Source organism: Ictidomys tridecemlineatus, chromosome 3 (assembly GCF_052094955.1).
Source record: "Ictidomys tridecemlineatus isolate mIctTri1 chromosome 3, mIctTri1.hap1, whole genome shotgun sequence".
NCBI classification, from domain to species: domain Eukaryota; kingdom Metazoa; phylum Chordata; class Mammalia; order Rodentia; family Sciuridae; genus Ictidomys; species Ictidomys tridecemlineatus.
The window spans coordinates 30776803-30801510 of NC_135479.1; the positions used below are offsets into that span (position 1 = coordinate 30776803).

General features: G+C 39.4%; 1 protein-coding gene across 1 annotated transcript in view; it reads left to right on the forward strand.

Annotated features, from left to right (window-relative positions):
- The window catches only part of Ankfn1 (ankyrin repeat and fibronectin type III domain containing 1), a 383862-nt gene extending 367929 nt beyond the window's left edge, over positions 1–15933 (forward strand). Inside the window, exon 20 of the mRNA XM_040269006.2 lies at positions 9530–15933. Coding sequence (XP_040124940.2) covers positions 9530–10329 — 800 coding nt within the window. The 3' untranslated portion in view covers positions 10330–15933. The remainder of the gene's footprint in view (positions 1–9529) is intronic.
- Positions 15934–24708: the final 8775 nt, after the last annotated feature.

A 24708-nucleotide genomic window follows, 5' to 3' on the forward strand; every position in this document is an offset into this window, starting at 1 on the left:
GAATATCCCCAATGGGTTACTCAATGGCGCTAGGTTTGCAGCATAATTCCATTCTGTGAAGATAGGGTTCACCTAACTTCTAAGGAACCTGTGTGACCTACAGAGCCTATGGTGCCAGCCCAAGATTCTAAGGTTGTTAAAATCATGTACCTTTGATTTGTTTGTGAAAAATTTGTTGGGGATGGGAAGGCAGGGAGTGGAACTCTTTTAACTTACTTCCCATTTCTGTGTGGTTTTTAAAACACAAAGTAGAACTCTTCTGAGTCAATTAAAATTAAGCATCTCCCAAGGACCCAAGGGGGAAAGTTGGCTCCTAGAAAAGGCAGCTCAAGGCAGGGGGTGGAATGATTTGGTCCATCACATGGGTATTTTCTCTCCCACTCCTTTTCTGTGGGTATAGTGGTCACAGGCAGCAGCAATCTTTTTTTCCGATACTGATGTTTCTCCTGGTGACACATGAGTGAGGCAATAAAGGGGAGGGGGTGTTATTTTCTTCACATGTATTTGAAGATTATCCTGATCTTCCAAATGTAAATGTTCCTGGTAACCTTTTCCCTCGTGATGTTAAGAACACTGTGATATAAACCAAAGAGTTCAAAAACTCAATTTAAAGATATTATTTCTCTTGTTAGAAGGTGAACAAATCTCTGAGGTTCCACCTAAGGCCTGATGAGAAATACAAAAAAGTTATTTATTTTTATTTAGTTAGTTTTTGTGATTGTTGTCGTGGGGATTGTGCTTATTTTTTGCAATGCTGGGATGGAACCTAGGGCAAGTGCCCTACTACCCAGCTACATCCGAGCCTAAATTTCTTTATTTAAATTATTTAAATTCTACTCATAGTGGAAATAGATTTAATGAAGCACTACACACATACACATATATGTTTATACATATATATATTTTGTTACATATATATATATATATATATGTACATATATTTGGATAGTGACACATTAAAAATGTGAAGATAGATTTTAGGCCAGATATGACTTATTATTTCTTTCTATCCTGCCATACCCCCTGCCTTGAAAAAAAAAGCAACAGTTTTAAATCAATTATTCCTTCCTGAAATGTCATCTCCCCATAACGCCCTCAAAATCCACATCAACTCTACTCTGCTGTTGTTGGCCTGATCCACAGAGACCAGGAATTGCAACACCATTACAATACCATGAAAGCCAAGCTTCCTAAGCCAGCACTAATACTATGGGCAGAACTTTCAAGAGGCTCCCAGGTCAACCAGAGGGGAAACTCAAGATTCTACTAGTACTGGCCTGCCCAGTGAGCCCTCTAAGGGAAGTTGAGGAGCACAACCAGGTTTATTAAAATAACAACCAGGCAAGGTGCCTACAATGTTTAATGGAGCATATGGCCTGGATCTGGAGATGGAAGCTGCACTTTGCATTCTATTCCAGGAAGGGAGGGAGTAGTAGTGGCCTAAGTCCTTGGAAACTCTCCTCAGTGCCCTGGCTGGCATCCTGGAGATTTTCCCAGCTTGTTCTGGGAGGGCTATCCCACTCTAAGCAATAGATTCCACTAAGTCTTCTAATAATTATACAACTACCATGCAAGTCAAATATTTAGATTCCTATTAGAGCAGTATTTCCTACCTATGGTTCTGTGAACAAGATGATATTTACCACTCCATACCTAAGCCCTTTTGCACCCCCATCCTGGATTATTACATTTATAACTGGGCCTTGTTTCACCTATTATCTCTAATGCTCCTAGAAACTATAGTAAATAAGTTGTATCATTTACTAATTCATTCTGGAATAGCTTATCAACAGAAGATGCCATACAAGAAATTATTGTACTCCTTTATTATTAACAGTATTCTCACAGCAAAATCTTGAAATATATCTGTTTACTGATCTATATTTTAATGATCTTCATTTGTTTTCTAAATATTTTCTATTACAGGTGAAGGGATCTTGATAATGATATGCATTTGGTTTGTAAGGCATTTAAATGTATCTTAGCAAACTAATATAATCCTCATAGCACCTATGGAAGATAAGCAATATTAACTATCTACATGTTATAGACAAAAAAAGGTTCAGAAAAGTTGTAATTTACCCAAAATCATAGACACAGATAGGAGCCTGATAGGACTTCAGCCTAGGTTTGTCTAATTTTAAGACAATTGTTCTTTCTGCTCTACCTGAGCTAACTCTTGAGTCAAATATCACCAAAGATAAAGCAAAATTATCTGGGTAACTGTTTTAAGGAGTATCTATTACAGATTAAGTAAATTAAAGCTTTTCAAAATGCTTTCAGCATTGTTTTCAAGGGACAATCAAATCTTACTACTCTTTTATGTTCCCATATTTCAGTGTCTGTTTAAGTTCCACTTCAACTCAAGGTGCTTTATAGCATAAGAGGCTAATAATAGAAGGATGATTAAGATGGAGCCTAATGGAGAGGTGCTCATATGCCCATGTTCAGATTAGATAATCTGGGAAATACGGGAGATTCCACAAATCTCTTTGCTTGACTCATTCCTTAGCCATTCCTTCATTCACTGACTTATCCAACATTTACTAAGCAGAGATATGAAAAAGACATAGTGTACAGTATGTGGTCTCTAGAGTTTGTAGTTCAATGAAGGAGACTAATATGAAAATGGATATTTGTAATAATGATAATAAAATTGTAAGTGCAATAACAGATAAAAGTAAAACTTGATAAGAGGCAAGAGAACTAAGCAACTTCCAATTCATCTGAGGAAATCAATACAGGGCCTTCTAGAGAGACCAGGTCTTAAAACATGAATGTCTGCTCCTTTGAAGCACATCTTTTATACCCCTTAGTCCTCTCTAAACAATAAATGTTTGCTATTTGTATAATGAGAGATAAAAGTACAAACTATTTTTGCAAAGTACTTGACCAATGAACTGGAAAGAGTAAGAAAGTGTCACAAACTCCTCAGTGGTTGCTTCTAGTTTTAAGAACTTTTACTATCAGTCGTCCAGTGAAAAGAATGATAGCATCCTCCTCACTGTCCAAAGGTATGTTCATGTACTAACCCTTGTAACGTGCCAGTGTGACTTTACTTGGAAAAGGGATCTTTGCAAATATTAATCACCTTGAGATGAAATCATCCTGGATTTTCTGGGTGGGCCCTAAATCCAGACAAGTGTCCTTCAAGAAACAGAAGAGGAGCCACAGGCACAGAAGCAAGCCCAGAGGAAGACAGAAACAGATAGAAGTGATGTATCCACAAGATGCAACAACAACCAGAAGCTGGGAGAAGCAAAAAAATATTAACCCCCTGGAACTTCTACAGGGAATGTGGCCCTGCTGATACCTTGATTTTTGAACTCAGGCTTCCAGAGCCATGAAAGAATAAACTTTTGTTGTTTTAAGCCACCCAGTATTGTACATGTTACAGCAGCCACAGGAAAGTAATGTAAGACCTAAACTAAAATGTTTCTCAAGCAACAGCAAAGAATACTTACTGGGAGCTTAACTAACATAATCCTGCAAAAGTGAATTAGATAAATCAAGTACCTGTCCTCAGGAAGCTTCCATGAAAGCCCATGGAAATGCTAAGGTGTATGATAGTCAAGCAAGTTTTTGGAGTGAGACAAAACTGTATTGGGTGCCTATTCTGCTACTTATCAGCTATATGAGTTGTAATATTTAATGAGCCTAAGTTTCACTATGCTTGCCTGCAGAATGAAAGTTGTAAGCCTTAAATAAAGCATTGAGAGGACTGGAGTTGTGGCTCAGTGGTAGAGCACTTGCCTAGTACGTGTGAGGCACTGGGTTCGATCCTCAGCACCACATACAAAGTTAATTAATTAATTAGAGGTATTATGTCCATCTACAACTAAAAGTATTTTTTTAAAAAAAAAAAACAATAGAGCCCTTAGCACTATGGCTCACTCATAGGAAGCACTAAGTAAATATCAGATATTGTTATTACTGTTGTGGATACAAATGAGTATGTACAGATAACTAAACACTAACCATATAAACAGAGAAAAAAAGTTCAACTAAAGTCAACTGCAAATTCTTTGCATGGATCCTATTTGAAGTCCAATTTCAAAACTTCTCTTCTTCATCATTCCTAAGGCATCTATGCCAGCCATCATCAAAAACAACCAACAATTCTGAGATCCTATTATTTGCAGTGCCCAATTTTTCCTATTAAGGATGGGGGAAAGTACTGTATGAAACATTTTTTACCCTTAAAAAAACTTCTTAAGAATTATCAAATTTATTCAGCCCAAGGCTTTATCCATTTCTTTCCTTTTAACCTTAAAGTCTCTTTGTCTTCTTCCCTAACCACTTGTCTGAGGACAACACATTCTTCCATCTTTCTTACTAAGATGCAAGGCCAACACTAGAGTTCAAAACCTGATCAATGCTCCTTGTTGAATTTATCAACCTCACCACAAATATCTTCAGTCATAGATTGAACCACCGTAGAACCATTTCTCCAGTGAGTTCTTCTCCAAATCCACAGTCATCATCCTATAGCCTCATCAGCCTCCCATTTTATCTCCTGGATGTTTTGGCCATCTCAAGCTTAACCTGCCACAAATTAAAGTCAACATTTCTTCTACTGCCCAACCCAAATCATGGTTGCAGTTTAATTCCTCTGGCTTACTGCTACTCCCGTCTTCCCAGGAACCATGGTTTGAAACCTACTAGTGAGTTTAAGCCCTGGATACTTTCTTCTTCCAGTTGTCTGGAAACTCTTCCCTAAAACTTTCACACAGGTGATTCCTTCTGACCTAGACTCCCTTTTCTGGTCATTGTCAAAAGAATCTTCCTCCCAAATCACTCTCTAGTTAAAATTCAGTTTGATTTTCTTTATAGAATTTTATATTCTTTAAAATTAACCTTCTATATTGTCTATTTACTGTCTAATCCACCCTCTCTGAACTGCTTGAAAGCAGAGAACTTTTCTGTCTAGCACAAAATACATGCTCAGTGAACACACTGGAATGAACTGACTTTCCTAAACTTCTACTTTCCTTTACACAACCAAAGCTCTTGCTCAACCTCATAGCCTGAACAAGAAAAGTATGTACAGGAAACAAAGCTGCTATGAATATTTACCTACAAAGTTCCTCTGTGAGAATAAGCCTTAATTTTTCCAAGATAAATTTCTAAAAGTGCAGTTGCTGCTCCCTCTCTTTACAGCCTCATTTTTTTCAAAATTCCATTCCTGTTCCCCATGTTCTAGTCAAGTGGGATAAATTATACTGTTTCCTCTTTCTTTCTCACTTATAATACTTTTGTCATTATCTGAATATTTATTTTTAAAATCTGCCTTGAATCACTTTTTGAAAAAGAAGAAATAATTTTAGACAAAGAATAGAGATGAATGAAAACAAGAAAAAATTAAATGAGATGATACAATATTTCACTAATCTTATCCCAATGTCATCCCTTTCCTATAAACCTACATCCTATTTGCTAAACTTCTTGTACAAAACCAATATTCTGCCAGTCTCACAGATGAATTTTTTCTGATACTTCCATTAAAACTGTAAACTCCCTAAGACAGATATTCTAATTTCTTATAAATTTTATATCTACTCAAGCACCAAGTATAGCTGCTCCTCAACTTAAAATGAATTTACATTCTGATAAATCAATCATTGATTTGAAAATACAGTAAGTCAAAAATACATTTAATACACCTGGTACTTTTTTTCTTCTCCTTTTTAAAGTGCTGGGGATAGAACCTAGAGCATCACATGCTAGGCAAGCACTCTACAGCTGAGCTATACATTAACACACCTAGCTCACCCAACATCATAGCTTAGTAGCACCATACACCATGAAGTATCTGTTGTTTATATTTGTGATTGTGTAGCTGAATGGAATTCCCTACCACCGCCCAACATCACAAGAGAGAATCTATCCTACTTCTCATCACTACTCTGGGAAAAGAAATCAGACATCAAAATTAAAGTAAGGTCTCTACTATATGCACATTTGCTTTGGGAACATTATAAAGTCAAGTTATTATAAATCAAATCATCATAAGTTGTGGACCATCTGTACAATCCGTCTTTTAGAGTTAAGGGCAAGTAATACTGAACCTTTTTTGGTGAATAAATGACTTAAACAATACTGTCTGAGAGAGCTCATGGTCTAACCATGAAGCCAGAATGCCAAAATTCCATTAAAAAATAACAACTAATAACACAAGCCTATACAGGCTAATTGTCAAAGAACGAGTGTTACAGAAGTACAGAGAAGTGAGAAATCCCTTGTGGTACAGCTGGAGGATGCTTCTCAAGGAGGTTGTTTGAGGGAAACCTTGAACAGATGAACTAAAAAATGGAGAAGTCCTTTACTTTTAGCTATTAAACAACATGTGGTTTGATCTCATTCTTTGAGGTTGCTGGACAATACTTCATAGCATAGATATATTATTCTGTTATTCTATTCAGGAACATTTATATTTGTATCAGTTAGTTGGATTCAACTTACAGAAAACCCAAATAAGAGTGTTGTAAATGCAAAATACTTTGTCTTGCTTGGGAAAAAAAAAAAAAACTTCTAAAGCTAGACGATCAAGGCCTACATATATGTGGACTCCATGGTCTTCAAAGACCAAACTATTTTTCAGCTTCCCCATCTAAGCATCAGCTTGTTTCCAAGGTTGACTGAACACATCTTGTTGTAGGCAAGTTAACAAAAGAAGAAGAGCAAAATGACCTGTCTCTCAGGTAAGCCAATTCTTTTATTCAGCCTTCTGGAAGTTTCATACAATACTTCCAGTTTTATCTCAATGGCCAAAAATAATTTTATGATCACACCCAGCTGTAAGGGAAACTTAAAAAAAAAAAAAAAAACGTATTTTATGTGAGAGCATAGTTGTCCCAAATGAAGTTAAGATTTTGCAACTAAAAAAGTATACTGGTTACCAACCACATGTGAGAGAGTGAAACTGACATCCTGCTCTGCCAATTATGAGTAAATATGCATGTCATCTCCTACGGTCAGGAAAGAAAGCATAAAATCACTTTATACCCTGACCCTGAAATAAACAAGACAAAATGGCATTTCATGTATCTCTAATTTCTAAAGTAAAAGAAACCCTGATATTAACACCCTAACAAAACAAACTTTATCCCAGATTTTTATAATATTCTTAAAATACTTGTATCTGATTTTCTACCACAGACTATCTGTATCCAGGTAATCCTGTGGATTTTTTTCTTCAGTTATCTGTTGCATTTTTTTTAAAGAGAGAGAGAGAGAGAGAGAGAGAGAGAGAGAACTTTTTAATATTTATTTTTCAGTTTTCGGTGGACACACATCTTTATTTTATTTTATGTGGTGCTGAGAATCGAACCCAGCGCCCAGCGCATGCCAGGCGAGTGCGTTACCACTTGAGCCACATCCCCAGCACAACATGTTGCATTTTTTAATCAAGAAGTCTTCTGAATATGGATTCCTTTGCAGATCTCTCCAAGTAAATTATTTTTCTTTTCTTAGTGCTTCTGGGCCTCTAAGTCTTCCTTTCATAGCATCCTCAACCACAAGATGATGTCTCGTTTCTCACTATTATAAATCATGCTGCAGTAAACAACTTGTAAATGCCTCCATGTGCACATGGTGACAATTTCTCAAACAGATATCCAAAAAAGGACTTGCTAGGATAAATTATATGCACATTTTAAATATATTCTGCCAAACTGCTGTCTAAAGAGCTATACCAATTTATCCTCCTCATCACTACATGAGAGTCCTTAATTTCTCACACAACACTAACACATGAAATTTTCACTCTTGAATCTTTTGTAACTTTCATGGGCAAAAAAAAAAAAAAAAGCCTCATTGTTTCAATCCATTTACCTAATTACTATCTGGGCTAAACATAATAATATGTTTATTGGCCATTTGAACTAATTATTCTTCCAAGTGTTTGGTTCTTATCTTCTCTCATTTGCCTTGTCTTCTAATTTTACAAATTTTTATATATTCTGACTTTTATTCTTGTTACACGTTGTTATTCTTCTTCCAATCACTTACCTTTTTACTTTGCTGAAGATGCCGTTTGTTTTTATGAAGCATTAAACTTTGATGCAATCAAATTTATCTGCCACTTCTTTTGTCCTCTGCGGTGTTGTCTTTCTTTAAAAGATCTTCCCATTCAAAATCTGCAAACATGTTGTCTTCTAATATTTTGGGGGTTTCTTATTATATTTAACCCATATGGAATTTATCTTGATATGTGTTATGAAGTAGGACTTTCTCTAATTATTTTGCTAAAAAGACAGCCTATTGTCCCAACACTACATATTGAATAATTTATTTTGTTCCCATACTTTTAAATTTTATCTTTACCATATGTTAAATTATCACAGTCATATGACTGTCTCTGGACTCTATTTTTCTGTACTTCAGATCTATTACATTTCTGTACCAATACAACAAAGTTTTGATGACCAAAGCTCTACTGTATGCTTTAATATCTGGTAAAGCCGACTCCTTCCTATTGTATTAAAAATAAAAAGTTTGCTATTCTCATAAATTTTCTCTTCCACAATAATTTTAAAATCAATTCATTAAATTCCATTTTAAAATCCTATTGGGATTTTCACTGAGATTACCTTATATTTATAGATTAGAGACTACTTGTTTTTTAAAACCACTTGCACATTTTCAAAATTAACATGTATTCATCAAGTACCTACAATGGGCTAAGCTCTTTGGGAAATTCAAAGGATTTCAGACAGTTCTTGCTATATAGAAATGTAAAACCTGATTGGAGAAAAACGATATGAACAACTACTGAATTAAACAACAAATATCCATAGAACTAAACTTGTAGCTCACTCATGGTCATTATAGTATGCACCCTGAGGCTTATTTTTGCCTCTGAGTTTGTTTTTCTTTGGCCTTACATTTTTTTTGCTTTTTAAAAACTGGCAACATGTTAAGTCATAAACATAATCAGTTTATTCTGTAGTCTTCCTAAGTAAGTACTGTCATCATCACCACTTATAGATAAAGAAACCAAAGCTCAGAGGTTAAGCAACTTTCCTAAGATCACTGAGCAAGTAGGTAGAGGGAAATGAGGATTTAAACCAGATTTCCTATCTTCAGTCACCTGTGTCTTTTCTTCTTTCCCCCTTTAAAAATCCCCATCATGTGAAATACAAAATTCATCTCAGAAATAATAGGGAATGAATAAATGAGCAACATCCAGCTTTGTTTCTTATTTCATCCCTTCTGCAGGTAGATTCCCAGAGAATAAAAGTGTGTCTGTATGTGTGTGGAGGAGGATACGAAGGAGTGTTCCTCACCATTATTAGGGTTGGATTTGACAGTTCATCTCTTTCCCTTGAGCTAAGACCAGAGCCTTCTGTATAAATTGTCGGGCCTTGTGCGAAATGAAAAAGTGAAGCCCTTGTTCAAAATTAAAGTTTCAAGGGGTGACAACAGGAGAATTTAGGTGATGCGTGGAGCCAATGCAGGATCCTATGCTCATGATGCAAGCCCTGGCTCAGAGTCTCTTTTTTCCTAACATTTGTTCTTGGCTTTGCAGAGTCCCAGCCCTGCTCTGATGAAGAAGGCTGTTCGGAAGTCTTCCTCCCCACGGACAGCGACTACGACTCCAGCGACGCCCTGAGCCCCAGAGACCTGGACCTGGTCTACCTTTCCTCCCATGACATCGCCCAACAAGCCCTTAGCGGTCTCAGCGGCAGCGCCCCCGATGTCCTACAGGTCCACGACATGAAGACGCCAGTGGGACTAGGACAGGACCCCCAGGGCAGGGCGCAAGGCCTCGACCCTGACCGCTCATGCGTCGAGGTCCTCCACGGCCTGTCGCTCACCGGCCTCGCGCCCAAGAACCACTCCAAGATGGCGCCGGGCGCACGGCCGCCGCTGGGCTTCCTGGGAAAGCGGAAGTCAGGCAAGCACCAGCACTACGGAGGCTTCAGCCGCCACCGCCGCTGGCTGCGCATGCACAGTGAGACGCAGTCGCTGTCGCTTTCCGAGGGCGTCTACACGCCTCACCTGTCCCAAGCCTGTGGTCTGGCCCAGGAGTCTAGGGAGGCCGAGGGGCCTGGACCTGCCCTCGACGGGCCCCGGGGCCTGACCTTGGCCCACGCAGCCAGCCTGCCGGAGGAGCGCAAGGGCTGCTTTCAGGACCCGAGGCCTTCTGCCCACCGCATCTACGTGGAGCCCTACCCGGGCACCCTGATACGCCAGGATGCCCAGCCGTGGGCCGGCTTGAGCCCGCCCCCTGGAGGCCGAGTCCGCCTGTCCAGCCCTGCCCGTCCTGAGATGAGTCCCGAGGGTCCCACCTCGCCAGTGTCCGAAATCCTCAGCAGCATGCTTTAGGAAGGCCCGCGCTGGCTGTCCACCATCCCACTGCTAGTCCCTGCCTTGCCCATCACCCTGGCTGCCCCTCTTTGCCCTCACCCATTTTTGAACGTTTTGAATGCTACAAATCCAAAGGTTACAGGTTCAAGGACCTCTTGTTTAAGAGCAGAGCAGAAGCCAAGGCCAGAGTTGCCAGCGCTATTCCCGGTTCAACCTAGAAAGGGCGTGGAGAAGCTTTTATGTCAACATGGAGTCTGAGACGCAGTGATTCAAACATGCCACCCCGTTAGTGGCATCTGTGGCTGAGGAAGGCCAGCCCGAAGACACACCCTCAGTTTTGCAGCTGGCTCTGTAACCTGACCCCTGGGTTTAGGGCTCTTTCATGAATCTGTGATTAATGAGGAGTTCTACAGCTGGAAATAAGATTGGCATAGTTTTATCCTTGAATCCAAACCTTTAGAGTGGTTTAGGGAAAAGAGACCTGAGTTGTGACTTCAGAGCGTGGTATCAAGTGGACTTTAGCAGAGTTCCCTGTCAGCTAAGCCAGGCCATGCCAAAGTGCAGGGTTCTCAGAACTCACCAAATCCAGTTTATCATCAGCTTATCTGATTAAATAGGCCTTGGCAGACCTCTTTGTCTTTTAGTGCTATGTGGAGACCACCAGAAACTAAAATAGAGGACACTTTCAGCTCTAACTTGCAAAGATAGAATAGGATAGGAGGCAATCCTTCCTGCTCACTCAGCTCCCATTCTGATCTGAAAACGAGCCATAAATTGTTCTAGGCTGCAGGGAGATGGCCGAGTTAAGTGAAAGCCTGAATTGTAGACAAGACCAGGAAAAGGAGAGAAATATGAGCAAAAATGTATTTCCTTTACAATTCTAAGCAAAAGAAGTCCATGAGCGTCATGTCTCCCAAAATTGCAGTGGATTTGCTCAGGATTATGAAGTGGTGAAGTCATTTTTAAACAAGGAAGTTCCCTGCAGATGTGGCCAGGCAGTGATAGGCTCCTCACAGCCCCTTGAACATACTCTAGGCCCACCCCACAGGTCAAGGGATTGGGTATCCAGGGTTAGGATTGGCTGCCTTCCACTTTCAAATCTACTCAATGTCAATTTTGCCCCAAAATCGTCTGGCCCATGGGCCACAGGAAAAAATCTTTCTTCAGAAGACCCTGGCAGTGGTTTATTCCAAGAATGTGCTCAAAAACACCTGGAAATCCTATACTCATTGCCTCTTTCCTGAATTTCTCACAAATAAGCAACCCAAATCAAAGATAAATTCCACTGAATATTCATAAAGGGCATGAGTCTTTGATCTCTTGGAATCAAGACCCCTTCAGTTAAGTGATATTCTAAATGATTCTTTTCTGCTTCATAGGCATTTTAGTTAAATATTACTCTTTATGATCCTTTCCCTGTCCTCACAGTCCTTCCATTTCTGCTCATGGGAATTCATACAAAGTCCCCTGTTCACAATGTTATTTTGATCCCTTCCATTTTTAAAACATTTAATTTAAACATAAATAATTACCATGCTGGAAAGGCACATATTTGACCCATGGCCTATGGTCATTAGAAAACTAAAGCCCAGAATTCAGTCTTTATTTTTTTTAAGAGAATTTACACTCAATGAACTCCCTCCAAAATCTTCATCAGAATCACTACTGTTCCTTTTCCATGCCTGGGAGGATTTTAAAGTATAGTTTTCTTCCATGTGAATGGGGACAGAAGGAGTAAGAGTTAAAACAAGAAGGGCCATAAAATTTGTCCAAGTCCTTGCATTTATCAGGAAGGGCAATTAAAGTCCAGAGAGGTTAAGTACATTGCTCAAGGTCTCAGAGCTGGTATAGTCTTAGAGTTAACATCAGAAACAAGAACAACATCCTTTATAGCAGGCTGTCCCATTGGGAATTGAAATATATATAGTCAACTCTTGATTATCTATAAGCTAATTACCTATTGTGCAAAACTAGCTCAGTGATAGAGTGCTTACCTAGCATATGTGAGGCATTGGGTTCGATCCTCAGCACCACATAAAAATAAAGTGTCCATATACAACTAAAAATATTTTTTAAAAACCTTTACTTCCAATTTCAATTCAAGTCCATTGTGCAACCTGTAGCTAACAAATTTTCAATATCTCAGAGTTCCTTGTTGCTAGGGAATGCAAAACTTCATGTAAAAGTTATCTAAGTTTACTAGCTAAAAAGCAAATTTGAGAGAAATTTCAGATTATGACTCCTAGATAATAAAAGTAATGGCAGAATTGCACACATTAAAGTTTCTTCTTATTTTAAGTAAGACATTGTTTACATGAAATGAGTCCCTGAGATGAGACGCTGGAGTTGTCAAAACCTGAGAAGCCACGCAACTTTTTGATCCACACCTTTCTGCTGACACAGGAGGAAGTTTTTGACTGTGCATCAGATGGGAGGCATTCAACAAGCAGCTGAGACAGAGACTGACCCACCTTTTTGAACCTTCATTTGGTCAGCAAGTTCTGGCTTACTGGACCCAAACTGTATTAATTTCAAACCCACTAACTTATATTGGGGATACAGTCATATCTTTATTTTTTCACAAGTAAAAGAGGAATGAGTAATGCACAGTAGATTTTATTGGGCCTACTTGATCCACTTGAAAGTGTATTTTTCTAGCAATATTTTCTTAAAAAGTGGATATTTTATATCCTCAAGAATTAGCCATTAGTTCAGGTTGCTCACCCCCATGTTCCATTTTGTAACACTCGTGAGCTCAGTTTAAGAATTAAGGTATTCTAGTGAGAAAAAAAATGTATTCTTTAATTCACAGATTTATATTTATTCGCATTAATTATAGAGATATGTCAGTGTATAGGGAATTTTTGGTTTTTTATCTCTTTTCCTCCCAAGTCCCATAGAGAACCAAAGAATCAAGGGTGAAACACATCCCCAGGCCTCAAGGGGCTCACAATCTGATCCAAGAACGCAGCCATACATCAGCATACATCTTCTCTTTGAGGACTTGAAGAAGCAAGAGCCTGTCTCCTCAGCTAGACAAACATAGCACATGTTCTGCTAGACATCTTTGATTGCACTCCTGCTGTCAATTTGTAAGGGAGGAGAACCTAGAAAATACAAGTCCTGGATGTATATGCTGGACAATATTTACAAGGCTATCGCACCCTCTTAATTGGTAAGGGTACCTGGTAGAGAGTAATTAAAAACTTTCACTCCAGGGAATGAGTATTTTAAGAAGTGGGTACTTAAAGATGAGATCCATTCCATTTTAAGAACATTCACTAACGCTCGAAGCAATAATTACACTGGAGAAAATGGTTCCATTTGGTTTGAAAATTGAAGCCAGTTCGTAATAATATTCCTCCAGTCCCCTTTCCTGAAGGATCCCAAAGCACTTCATGAAAAGCAATGACTGAAGCCTTGTTGTATTCCCCTAAAGAGACCTTGTCTGGGAGCCACCTGGCAAACACCTACCCCATCCTTGCCAGGAGATCATGCCAGACAAGTGGAAAAGAGGACTGGCCTCTCATTCATTGTTCTGGTGCCACACAAACGTGTACCCTGCTGAGGGTTGAGCTCTTCCCTGGAAGATAACCCCGTTAGGCAAAAAGGCATGCTAGAAAAATCTCAGCTCCCAGCCTCCTCTTTTTCCTTGCCCTTCACCTAAGATGTACTTGCTTTCTCTTGGAAAACCATCAATTCAAGCTGTCAGGGGGTCTGCAGTGCGTTTAAGTTCCCCAGTTATGTTAACAGCACACAGAATTTACTGGCTTCAGAAAATTTATATATGCAGAATGCCACTATTCTACAGCTCTCAACCCTGCAGGCAGCAGAGCCACAGCTGAGAGGGTGCATCTTTGCATATTTGTTTATTAAACCCTAATATACAGATTAAAGAGGGTAGTTATAGATGAACAAGAGCACGCTCTTAGCCAATTCAAAGTGTTATATTGTCACTTTATAAAGCCTAAGTATTTTTCCAGATGATTCAGTGAAACAAATCTGGGATTTTTGTCAAGGTCATTATCTTGAAGGAAATTTTTAAAGGAGCTATTTGGAGAGCAAGGGTATCTCTTGATAGGTAGTAAGGTGAACAAGGAAAAAAATTTGTTTCTCTGCCGGTCACCTCTCATAAAGATGTTCAAACACATGGCTTACGACTGTTAAGCTAAACTTCAATGCGGCCTTAAAACAACAAGGGTAGTGTATTTGAAACTATGTTGTACAGCTTGGAAACTTATTCTAAGATCTTAATTCAGAGTTTTTCTGAGGTGTTGAACTTTGCCATTAGCAAAAAGTATTTTTAGAAAAAAATCCATTGACTGTTTATGAAGCACTGATTTTGCCATATTTCAGGTCTCTGGTTTTTCCACCGCATCTGTGCACAGTAGTTATATTTGTTTTTCAATTATTTCTTCTATTTCCATTAATAATGAATCTGTAAAACGGTCATTCGAAAGGACAGTTGGTTTTGTTTAATGATTGGGTAAGTGGACTGTGAAAATATTCGAATTTGGTAGTGGAAGTAGGAGGTTTATTATTGTTGTGTTGTTTTAAAAATTATGCTAGGGTCTTTCCCTACCAGATGTACATGTCTTTAATTTCAGCAAAAGCCAATATTTAACTTAATGACAAATGTTATGAAGCTATTAGTTAATGCTCTTTGCTCTTCTTCCTTCAGTCGATGGCATGAAAGTCTAAATATACTTTCACAGTAACCACCCTCCAGTGACTGATTTACAAAGGGCAAGTCTGGCAAATTCTAAGTCACTCTGAGTTTCTGTGTTGCCTTTTGCCTTGTGACAAACCAGAGTTTGCGAATATCCCAGGTATGTGATCACAAGTGTCAGTTTGAAGTTTGTAATGGAAAAAGAATGGGGGGGGTGGTGCAGTATGTCATGGATGTTTCATAGAAAAAAAATAATTTAAGTGACATTCTATTAGGCAATGCTTAATTGCTTCCTGCCTAATGTATACCTAGTAATCTGGCTGATTATTGGTTGTTATTTGTCAGAATTTATTGTATCTTGTTGCCGCATATGCAACTGAGTATATGTTAAAATTTAGACTTCAGTATGTTATCTGCACAATTTTGTGTGCTTTACACCTCTGTAAATATACAAATAAAGAAATCACATATGATGTGTTAAATGTGACCTCCAGTCTTGAAACAATAATATTTTGTAGTATGAATATTTGGAAATTATTTGAACATTTTAAATGGATATTGTAAATGGCCAGTACCTTCAATCAAAAACAGCCCTGGTAGAATGAGTGCCTCTTCAACTTGCCCATTAAGAAGAGGAGGTCAGGGGTTAACAAGAATTAAGATAATTTTTCTAATGGCAAGTATTTTTTATAATTTCCTACCTGCCTAATTGCATTTTCAAGAAAAATTGTTGACCTAAAAAAATCTTAGCTATCCAATGGAATGATTGTTTCAAAAGCATTAAATATACTTTATATCTCACCTAATAATGTTGAAATCTAAGTCAAGAGTGAAGAAGTAAAAAATATTTTTGATGCTTCATAAGATTTTTTTGCTATTTAAAAGATAGTTTACAAGTCTTTTGTCTTTGGTGTGGAGAAATGTCAATTAAATAATAAACTAAAAGAACTTCAGCACATGGCTTACCTAATGCTTTTTCCATGTCTCAATGAACACAAAAATTGTTCAGCCTGAACTTTTAAAATCTTCGCACTTAAACTTTGAAAGAGTTATTATCTGGGGCATTGTTTTGACAATTATTAGCAAAGTCTGACTTGTTGGATCTTGACTAATTAATAGCATTTAGGCTATTCCTCTTTCCTAATTGAAGATACAGCAACATATTACAATGGCAAATACTCTCACCAGGTTGTACCCAGGAGCTTGGCCATCATAACCTCACTTCTTCCTCCAATGCATGCATGTTTGAACATCTGGAGTGCATTCTGCATGCCTTGTCCTATCTCCATTTCTTTATCCCTTCTCCACATCCACAGAGCTCCTTCTCCCCCTTCTACAATGTTTGAGGACACTACAAAGAGATTATTTCAATCCCAGGAACCTGAACAAAAAACGTTCTCCTGAATTCCCAAGGACAGGAAATATGCTGCTTTGGACCATGTATTTGTCTTATGCTGTCTTACAGAATTCTTTTAAATGCACATGCGCACTATGTACACACACACACACACACACACATTCAGCTCCTCATTGGCATGTTTGTGGTCGGCTTCCTGACAGCCTCAGAGGGCTGTTTTGTTGTCCTGGCCAAATGTGCTGTTTTCCCTATGTAAATTGTCATCTTTCTAAGCAAACCATTACTTTCTTTTCCTAATTCTGTCTTTAAATAAAAGTTTACCTTCTTTTTCAAACCAAACAGAAGCCATTGCTCTTTAATATCCCCTTCCTCTATGAACACTCTGGGGAGGTGTTTGGGGGAGGGACAGAGTGGGATAAAGGGTAAAAGGAGGCCTTTTGAATTTAACCTGCTAAGTAAGAAGTATGTCTTTAATTGAATGTTTAGCCCTTTCACAAGGTACACAGTATTTCCACCTGCTAACAAGAAATAATTCCTTCTTCTGCATAATAATAACACAAAAATATCTTAGGAATCAGGCAAATTAAAAGCTAGAGCTTTTATCTATTTAGAGTGAATGTTAGAATAAAAACTCATAAGAAATTTTTCTTGCCCAATGTTTATTGTAATGTTAAGGAAGTTAGATCTTTGCAATGATCTTTTGACTGTGAAAATGTGTTTCCTATTCAAGTAGCTATGGCATTCGCACCTTATAATGGTCTGTCCTATCAGTCATTGCATTAAGTTATTGCCAAAGAAGGGACTGATGTCAGATACTGACTAGAGGAAGGGAGGCACTGGGCATTTACCAGACTAGATCAAAGGCTCTAAGTCAAAAGCCACTACCTACTTTGTCAGTCGTCATTTCCCCCAGCACAATCTACAGCTCCTGGCACAAGTACCTGCTAAATAAGTGATAAACTGATGACCACCGACATTTCAGAGAGATCACTTAGAATCAGGTGAATTTCTCCATAAAGAATGGACTCAAAGGCCTTTACAAATGTTTGCCAGCCTGGGACTCTCTAAAGTTCTAAAGTCACTCTTTAGGACTGTCTGAAAAGTTCCCACCCACCTACCCCACCCACCGTTTCCAGAGTACATGATGGGGGTTGGACCCAGAAGGAAGCAAAAGGCCTGGGGAGAAACCTGCCCTTTCTTCTGGTGTTTCCGACAGTCAGAAGTTATCTGAGTATCATGATATCTTACATATTGTTTGGGCACCCCTGTGGATTGACATGGATTGACAGGCAGATCACCCTCTAAGAACCCAGAAAACCTACAAAAGTCTCATCCCCATGCCTGATAAAACTATATTTTTTCACATGCCATTTTCCTCATTGAGGATTTGATAGCTGCAATCTCCTACATGTTTAAAAAATACTACCAAAGCACCATCCTATTTGAGCTTGATGAACAGCCCTTGGAAGTGATCAGAACAAGAACTTTTATTTTATTTTATTTTATTTTATTTTATTTTATTTTATTTTATTTTATTTTTACAAATAATAAGGGTGAGGTTCAGTGCAGTGAAAACTGGGGCTGAGCACTCCTGACCTCCCCCTGTGCCATACACCATTGAATTAGGTCAAGAAAGAGGAAAACAGCCCTGTGGAAGCCCTCTCTGAAACAGACACCCTGCAGAGATAGACATGCAAGGGATATTTACATACAGAGATGATGACCACAGATGAAGCCAACAGGACAACACAGCAGACCTTTCCCACCAGACCAGGGCTCTAGTTCATGGTCGGGATCTCTGTGGGTATGGGAAAACACCTTTCCTTTCTGAACTTACAGATGAAGATATCTCTAAAGTATGGAAACTTTTTTTTCACCTCTGAGATTCCATGAATTTAAAATGCTCACAATGAGTACTTCTCAGGAATGAGCAGAACACGTTCATGTTGATGATATGTTTTGTGCTGTTGTTGTTCTAGGTGGGGAGCCCAGGTTATATAAGGTAAACAGAAGGTGATATTGAGTCTATTATAAAGAAAGTAAACTCAGGAAAACTATGCTGGGCATCCCTTTCCAATATTCTCCTCCATCTCCAAAAAATAATCTTCACCATGGAAAGATTTAAATCAGTCACTCTTCTGCCTCACATGATCCCAGTCTCTCTCAGAAGATGATTCTACCTATTTCAGTCCCCCAATCTTTGGCTGTCCAGACCACTGCGGAATCACACTGGATGTGGTCTGGAATATCCCTTGGACCTTCCACGGCATCTGATTTGGTACTAACCCCACCCACCAGCTGTTCTTTTAGATCTTGCTTGATCACTGCCATAAGACCCTTTCCCTGGAGTATCCCAAAAAGGGTCAAACCATTGTCCCACTGCAGGGGGCACTATTGTTAAGTGTGGAATGTGCTGCATTTGCCCTTTCTCAGAACCCAAGCAGGACTCCTTGCCAACAACTTGCTGTTGCAATAGGTATCTCATTTGTGGTGGAAAGGAAGACTAAAAACTGTCTTGGAATACAGCACTACACAGCACTGGTCCTTCCTTTATGTAGGATCTTTATCGTGCCATAGTGGGGCCTGTTTGAAGCACCATGGTGGTCACACATCTGATGTTTCCAAGTTTGGGCCAACTTGAGCAAGGTTGACGTGGACCTTGCTTGGGCCATTTTGGTTTGGCTAGAGCCAAGTGCCAGGTATTGTTCTCCCTCTGCCCTCAGCAGAGTCTGTGAAGTGAGGACAGCATCATTCTCTGACAAACATTCAGTACATTTCCTCGGGTCTCAGGAGGCCTGATATTGAAATGTTTTCCTCCCCATAGTTATATTTTCCTTGGTTGAAAAAGTTTTGTTTTGGAAGTTGCTACCCTGTCGAGGTAATGAGTCAGTTTGGGAGGCCAGTGCAGAGGGGAAAATGAACATCATTGGCAGAGAAGGATGGGGGTGAGAGAAGATGGGAGATTCCGGGTGGGAGAGAAAGGGTCACACCCTCTGCACCCTTCCACCCTTTCAGGAAGCACACGGCCTCTCCTCGCCATTTAGGGGCTTCTTCACTGAGGCCAGGAGCCAGGTTCAGCTGACACCCTAGGACTTGTTCCTGGGAAAAGAAAGCAGGCAGGAAAGGAGCTAATTTATGGGTCACCCTTTGAGTGCCATTTAATCTTCTGCTTTCCACTTACTGTGAAAGTTGGTAGCATGATCAACCACATCTTTTAGATTGGGAAATTGAGGCACCAGAAAGGAAATTTCATACCCAACATCACAGAATCAGCAAGTAGCAGAGCTAAGACTGGAATTTCAGTTCATTGTAGAAGTTCAATGACCATTCTGTTGTATGGTCTCTCTATAAGACTCACTCTTATCCAAAGAAACAGACCCAACAAGCCTAGGGGCAGGATAAAAAAAAACCAGTTAGAGAGATGATTTTTTTTTTTTTAAAGAGAGAGTGAGAGAGGAGAGAGAGAGAGAGAGAGAGAGAGGATTTTTAATATTTATTTTTTAGTTCTCGGCAGACACAACATCTTTGTTGGTATGTGGTGCTGAGGATCGAACCCGGGCCGCACACATGCCAGGTGAGCGCGCTACCGCTTGAGCCACATCCCCAGCCCCAAGAGGGATGATTGAAATAACCTGACTCTGGGGAGGAGCAGTCTTATTGGAAGACAGAGAAGAAGAGGTTTATAGATTTGAACCAGGCTTTTTACTTCTCTCCATTCTCAACTTCCCTCAATTTCCCCAGCCCAATGTTTTCTTCATGAGGAGAGAAAAGTCATAGAGATACAAAACACACACACACATACACTCACACAAGGACACAAATACACACAGATTCCCTCACTCACACACACAACACAAACACACACGTCCACACAAGCACAGAGGCACACACATCTGGAGGTAAATCTCAGGATTCAAGGGTTGGCCTCGTGCCAGCTCTGAGCCCCATGTAGCCCACTGAGGAGCCCTGGTCTGCAGCACTTTGGGAGGTCAAATCCATGAAAGAGCCTGGTAGTTTAAAAAAGAGAAAGGGAGAATGAAAGAACACCAGCACCTCTCATGATGGGAGGTCAGCAGGAATGAAACCAGGAGAGGGGTGGGGGTGGGGCAAGAGCATGGGGGTAGGGAGCCTGGTGCTGGCAGCTGAATTCCTATCCTGGCCCAGCTCCAAAAGATTAAAATAGAGCTCTTAGAGTGTCCCCTCCACAGACTAGCCTGCCAGGGGCCAGACAATACGTGGGTTTGTGCTCCAGCACAGGCCTCCAGAGAGGTGATGTTTTTACCCGGACAGCTAAAGGCACAGAGGCAGGTCTAAGCAATTCCAAGGCTCCTTTGGCCCACAGTCCCAGAACAGGCCACAGCAGAGGGAGAGCTGCTGGCTGCTAGGACGCATACAGATCTGCTCTTTTCTCTTCTCACCCCAGGGCAGGCTGCTCAACTCACACTTCTTCATTTTATCTACCCCCAAAAAACCCAATTGGCAGGGCTACGTGGGACCAGGTCTTAGCAGATTCGTTATACTTTAATTGGAGGAAGGAAAAAAAAAAAGTTCAGCATACCTGTAAACAGGCAGCTGCAGGGATGGGGCGGACAGGGCGTCCCTCAGGATCATCTAAATACTCAGATGAGTACAAACACCTCATTTTCTCTACCCAAGGAACACAGCTTCCCCCAAAGGAAGCCCCACTGGCCCCTTGAGGTTACATCTGCTTCCTTGGAATTCTTGAGGATTTCAGGCGGCTGGCACTCAAGACTAACATCCCAGACCACTTGCTAACACAGAAGAATGAAGACAAGACTGTATTAGCTAAGAGGACAGGCTCTGGAGTTTGTAGACCTGGGGGTCTACTCCTGACTATGCCACTTAGTCACTTTTGAATGTAAGCAAGTCACTTAACCTTCCTGGAACTCAGGTTATTATCTCTAAGAGCACCTAAGTATACTCTTAGGGTCAAATGAGAAAAGTGCATAGAAAGTGATCAAACCTAGGCCTGCATGTAACTAGCAAATGTTAACACAGATTAAAAAAATAAAAATTTTAAAAATCCCTCCTGCCAGATCCTCCATAACTAAGGAAAAAATTGTAATTTATTCAAACTAGAATACTTTTGATAGTGAGGGTAGATACTAACTAGAGGGGGCCCCTAGGACACTGACTCACCAAAGATTACCTGGAGAAACCAGCACATATAATCCCCTTCTGTGTAATTTTTTGAAGGGTCCCTATTTAACATTCCATCACGGGAATCTCTTTAAAAATAGCCTTCAGTTCAACTCTATAGCTTCCCATGGGAAGACCCAGCCCTTTTTGGTATACTGTGATATCTTATGAAATTTTAATTTGACATATAATTTTAATATTTATTTTTTAAAAGTATAAAGTCACAGGCAAATGACAAGAGGGTTAAGTGGCAAGTCCTATTACGGACTTACTGCCACCTTAATTTTTTGTTGTCTGTTAATTGAGAAAGGTAGCTGTTATTCAATTTTAATGGGGAAAAAAAAAAGAAAAACCATCCTTCCAGCACACATAATAAAAGCAAAGTTAAAGAATGAAGAATAACCCCCAGGGAGGTGAGGGATGAAGGGTAACTCTCATGGCATGACATATTTTCTTTAAACAGTTTTAGCCATGCAAAGATGAAGAGCAAGATATACAATGGCCAATCATCCTACATGCCTAAGATCAAGGACACGAGATTTTCCATTTGAAAACCAGGACAAGCTGGACATACCAATGAGTTGATTGCTTGAATGAAACAAGCAAATATCTGAAGGACTCCTCAACACAAGACTGCAGCAAACAGCCTCAGTCTACCAGAATAATCTTTAGACCCATTGCCAAGACTAATGAGCTCTTCAAAAAGAGATTTTCCTGGCTAGCTAGGTGACAGATGGGTCCTCAAGTGCAGAAAATGTTTGAGTAGCCTTTTGTGTTTTGAAAGATATTTTTGATCTGAAAAGATTCTGGATCCTTCTATTCAACCTGGTCAGTCCCTCAGTAGCCCCTGGGTACCATTGGTATTTTCCTCCTGAGTTTCTGGAAGACCCTCCCAGGATAAAGTTTGGGTGACCTTTACTGGAATTTATTTGATTGCTTTTATTTGTTTGTGTTTATAAAGAACAGCACCTCTCTCTGAAGTGTTTGCTTGTATTACATCAATTTAAAACAAAACTTAAAGGCTGACTTACAGTATGTTCTCTCTTTGAACTCTCACAACCTGCAAGGTAGGCTTTGCAATTGGGCTCATTTTTCTTATGAAGACATCAATTCTAAGAGAATATAGCCAGGAGGTAGAGGAACCAGAAAATTCAGGTTTTCTAACTAAATCCTATGCTTTCTCTACCATCCATACCTCAGTATTGAAACTTGTTTATTTAACATGGAGTGATATTTAGATAAGGTTAGTCCTTGTATTTCAACCGAGTCATTTAAAACACACATGGACACACACATTTATACACACACAGTCACCAATACCCATTGGACAATCTCAAGCCTGGATCCATATAAATAATCCACCCCACACTCCATCCAAATAGAGAACAGGTACATTTTCCTGGATTTTTCTTCCTCTAAATGGGCACTTTGGGAAATCAGCCACTGTAGGAACAAAATAGAAAAATGGCTTAGAGAGTTGGTTTAAGGAAGAGAAGACAAGAATGTTGTTTATTGTAGCATTAACCAGCATAAAAGATTATAAAACATGCCACCAAGTAAAACCACATTCCCACTTTGGATAATCTAATCCAATAAAGATAAAAGCAGCAGTAAATAAAGGTGTTTGTCCAGCAAGCACCTTTGAAAAGATAATTATAATGGAGTGGAAGGAAAGGAAAGGTGGGAGGGTAGAACGTATTTTATGATCCATCCTGCTTATTATTTGTGTTGTATATATAGACACATAGAAATAAGTATGGAAAGAAACATAAGTTGCCACTTTCAGAGTTTGGACTAGAAAAGGGAAGTGGAGACTATTAACATTTTTACACAATTCTGAATGATTTGACCTTAAAAAAAAACATATTATTTCTGTAATTTCAAACAATAATAAAGTAGATCAAGATGAAAATAAACTAGATTCAAAATTTGGCCCTGTCTGATGAGAGCAAAGAAAACTCAGATCCCTCCCTTTACATCTTTGAGTTCATCCAAATGAACTCTTAATTGGCCCCAGACACTGACGTCTGCTGGGACTGGTCCCCTCTTCACTCTCTACGTTGATTTTCAAAATGGCCACCTCTGCTGGATGGTAAGAGTCTCCCCACTCCCACTTCTCTCTCCACCCACTCACCCCAAATAAGACTGGTACAAAAGCCAAGAATAAATCCTTTCCACCTCAATTATTCTGCCAATACATCATCCTCCCCACTCTTTTCTCCCCAGCCTCCAGATGTTGGACTCTGGAAATGGGTGACTGTGGGAGGCAATGGAATCTTCCTTTCCAAAGGTCTTTACTGAGAAAGAGAGAGAGAGAGAGAGGAGAAAGAGAGAACACTACATCTGTTGAGGATGGCTTGGATTTAAGTGCAATTAGAACAAGTTAGTTATGGGTGGTTTGTCTTTTTTTTTTTTTTTTTTTTTTTGAGTGCTGATTGCCTGCAGAGCCCAGTGAGTGAGCAGTGAGAGAGAGAGTACAGGAAATTAGGGGCTCTAGTGGCAGAGCAAACATGGAGACATGAAATAACTTGGTAGGTTAAAGAAAGAATATTTAAACAATTACGTGTATGACAACTCCTAGATTATATTTTTGGACCATATAAATCTAAAAGAGATAGCTTATATTAGCTCATAGAGTTGTGGTTCAGAATGGTCTTGAATAGCAGATGTCATTTAGTAGAGAGTAAAGAAAAGTTCCATATTTAGGTTAAAAAAAAATTCTAAGAACTGGATAGAAAAATCTCAGCTGGGCAAAGGATGGGAGGGAGAGTTGACAATCTCAAGACTGGATCCATAATTTTTTAGTTAACAACTCATATTAATCAATAGTATAAAATCTGCTAAAAAAAATAAAGAGGAACTAACACAGTATCTAGGTAGAGACAGGTTCATTCAGAGACTCATTCGCTTGTTCATTCTTTCAATAACAAACATGAATTGAATACCTACTACACACCAGGCACTGTGCTTAGGATGGATTAATGAGTTCTAACAACTACAAAGAACACTGTGTTCACCATTATGTTCAATCCAGGATACCATATTTTAGCTTCACTATCATACTAAACAAGGATAGAAGAGAGATGTATACAGAATCATGCACAGAATAGTCAAAGGAATTAAAAATATTCAGTCAGAAGTGGTAAGATGTGATAGCTACAACCAAATATCTGAGGACTACTGTGATCATTGTTAAATAGATTTATGCATA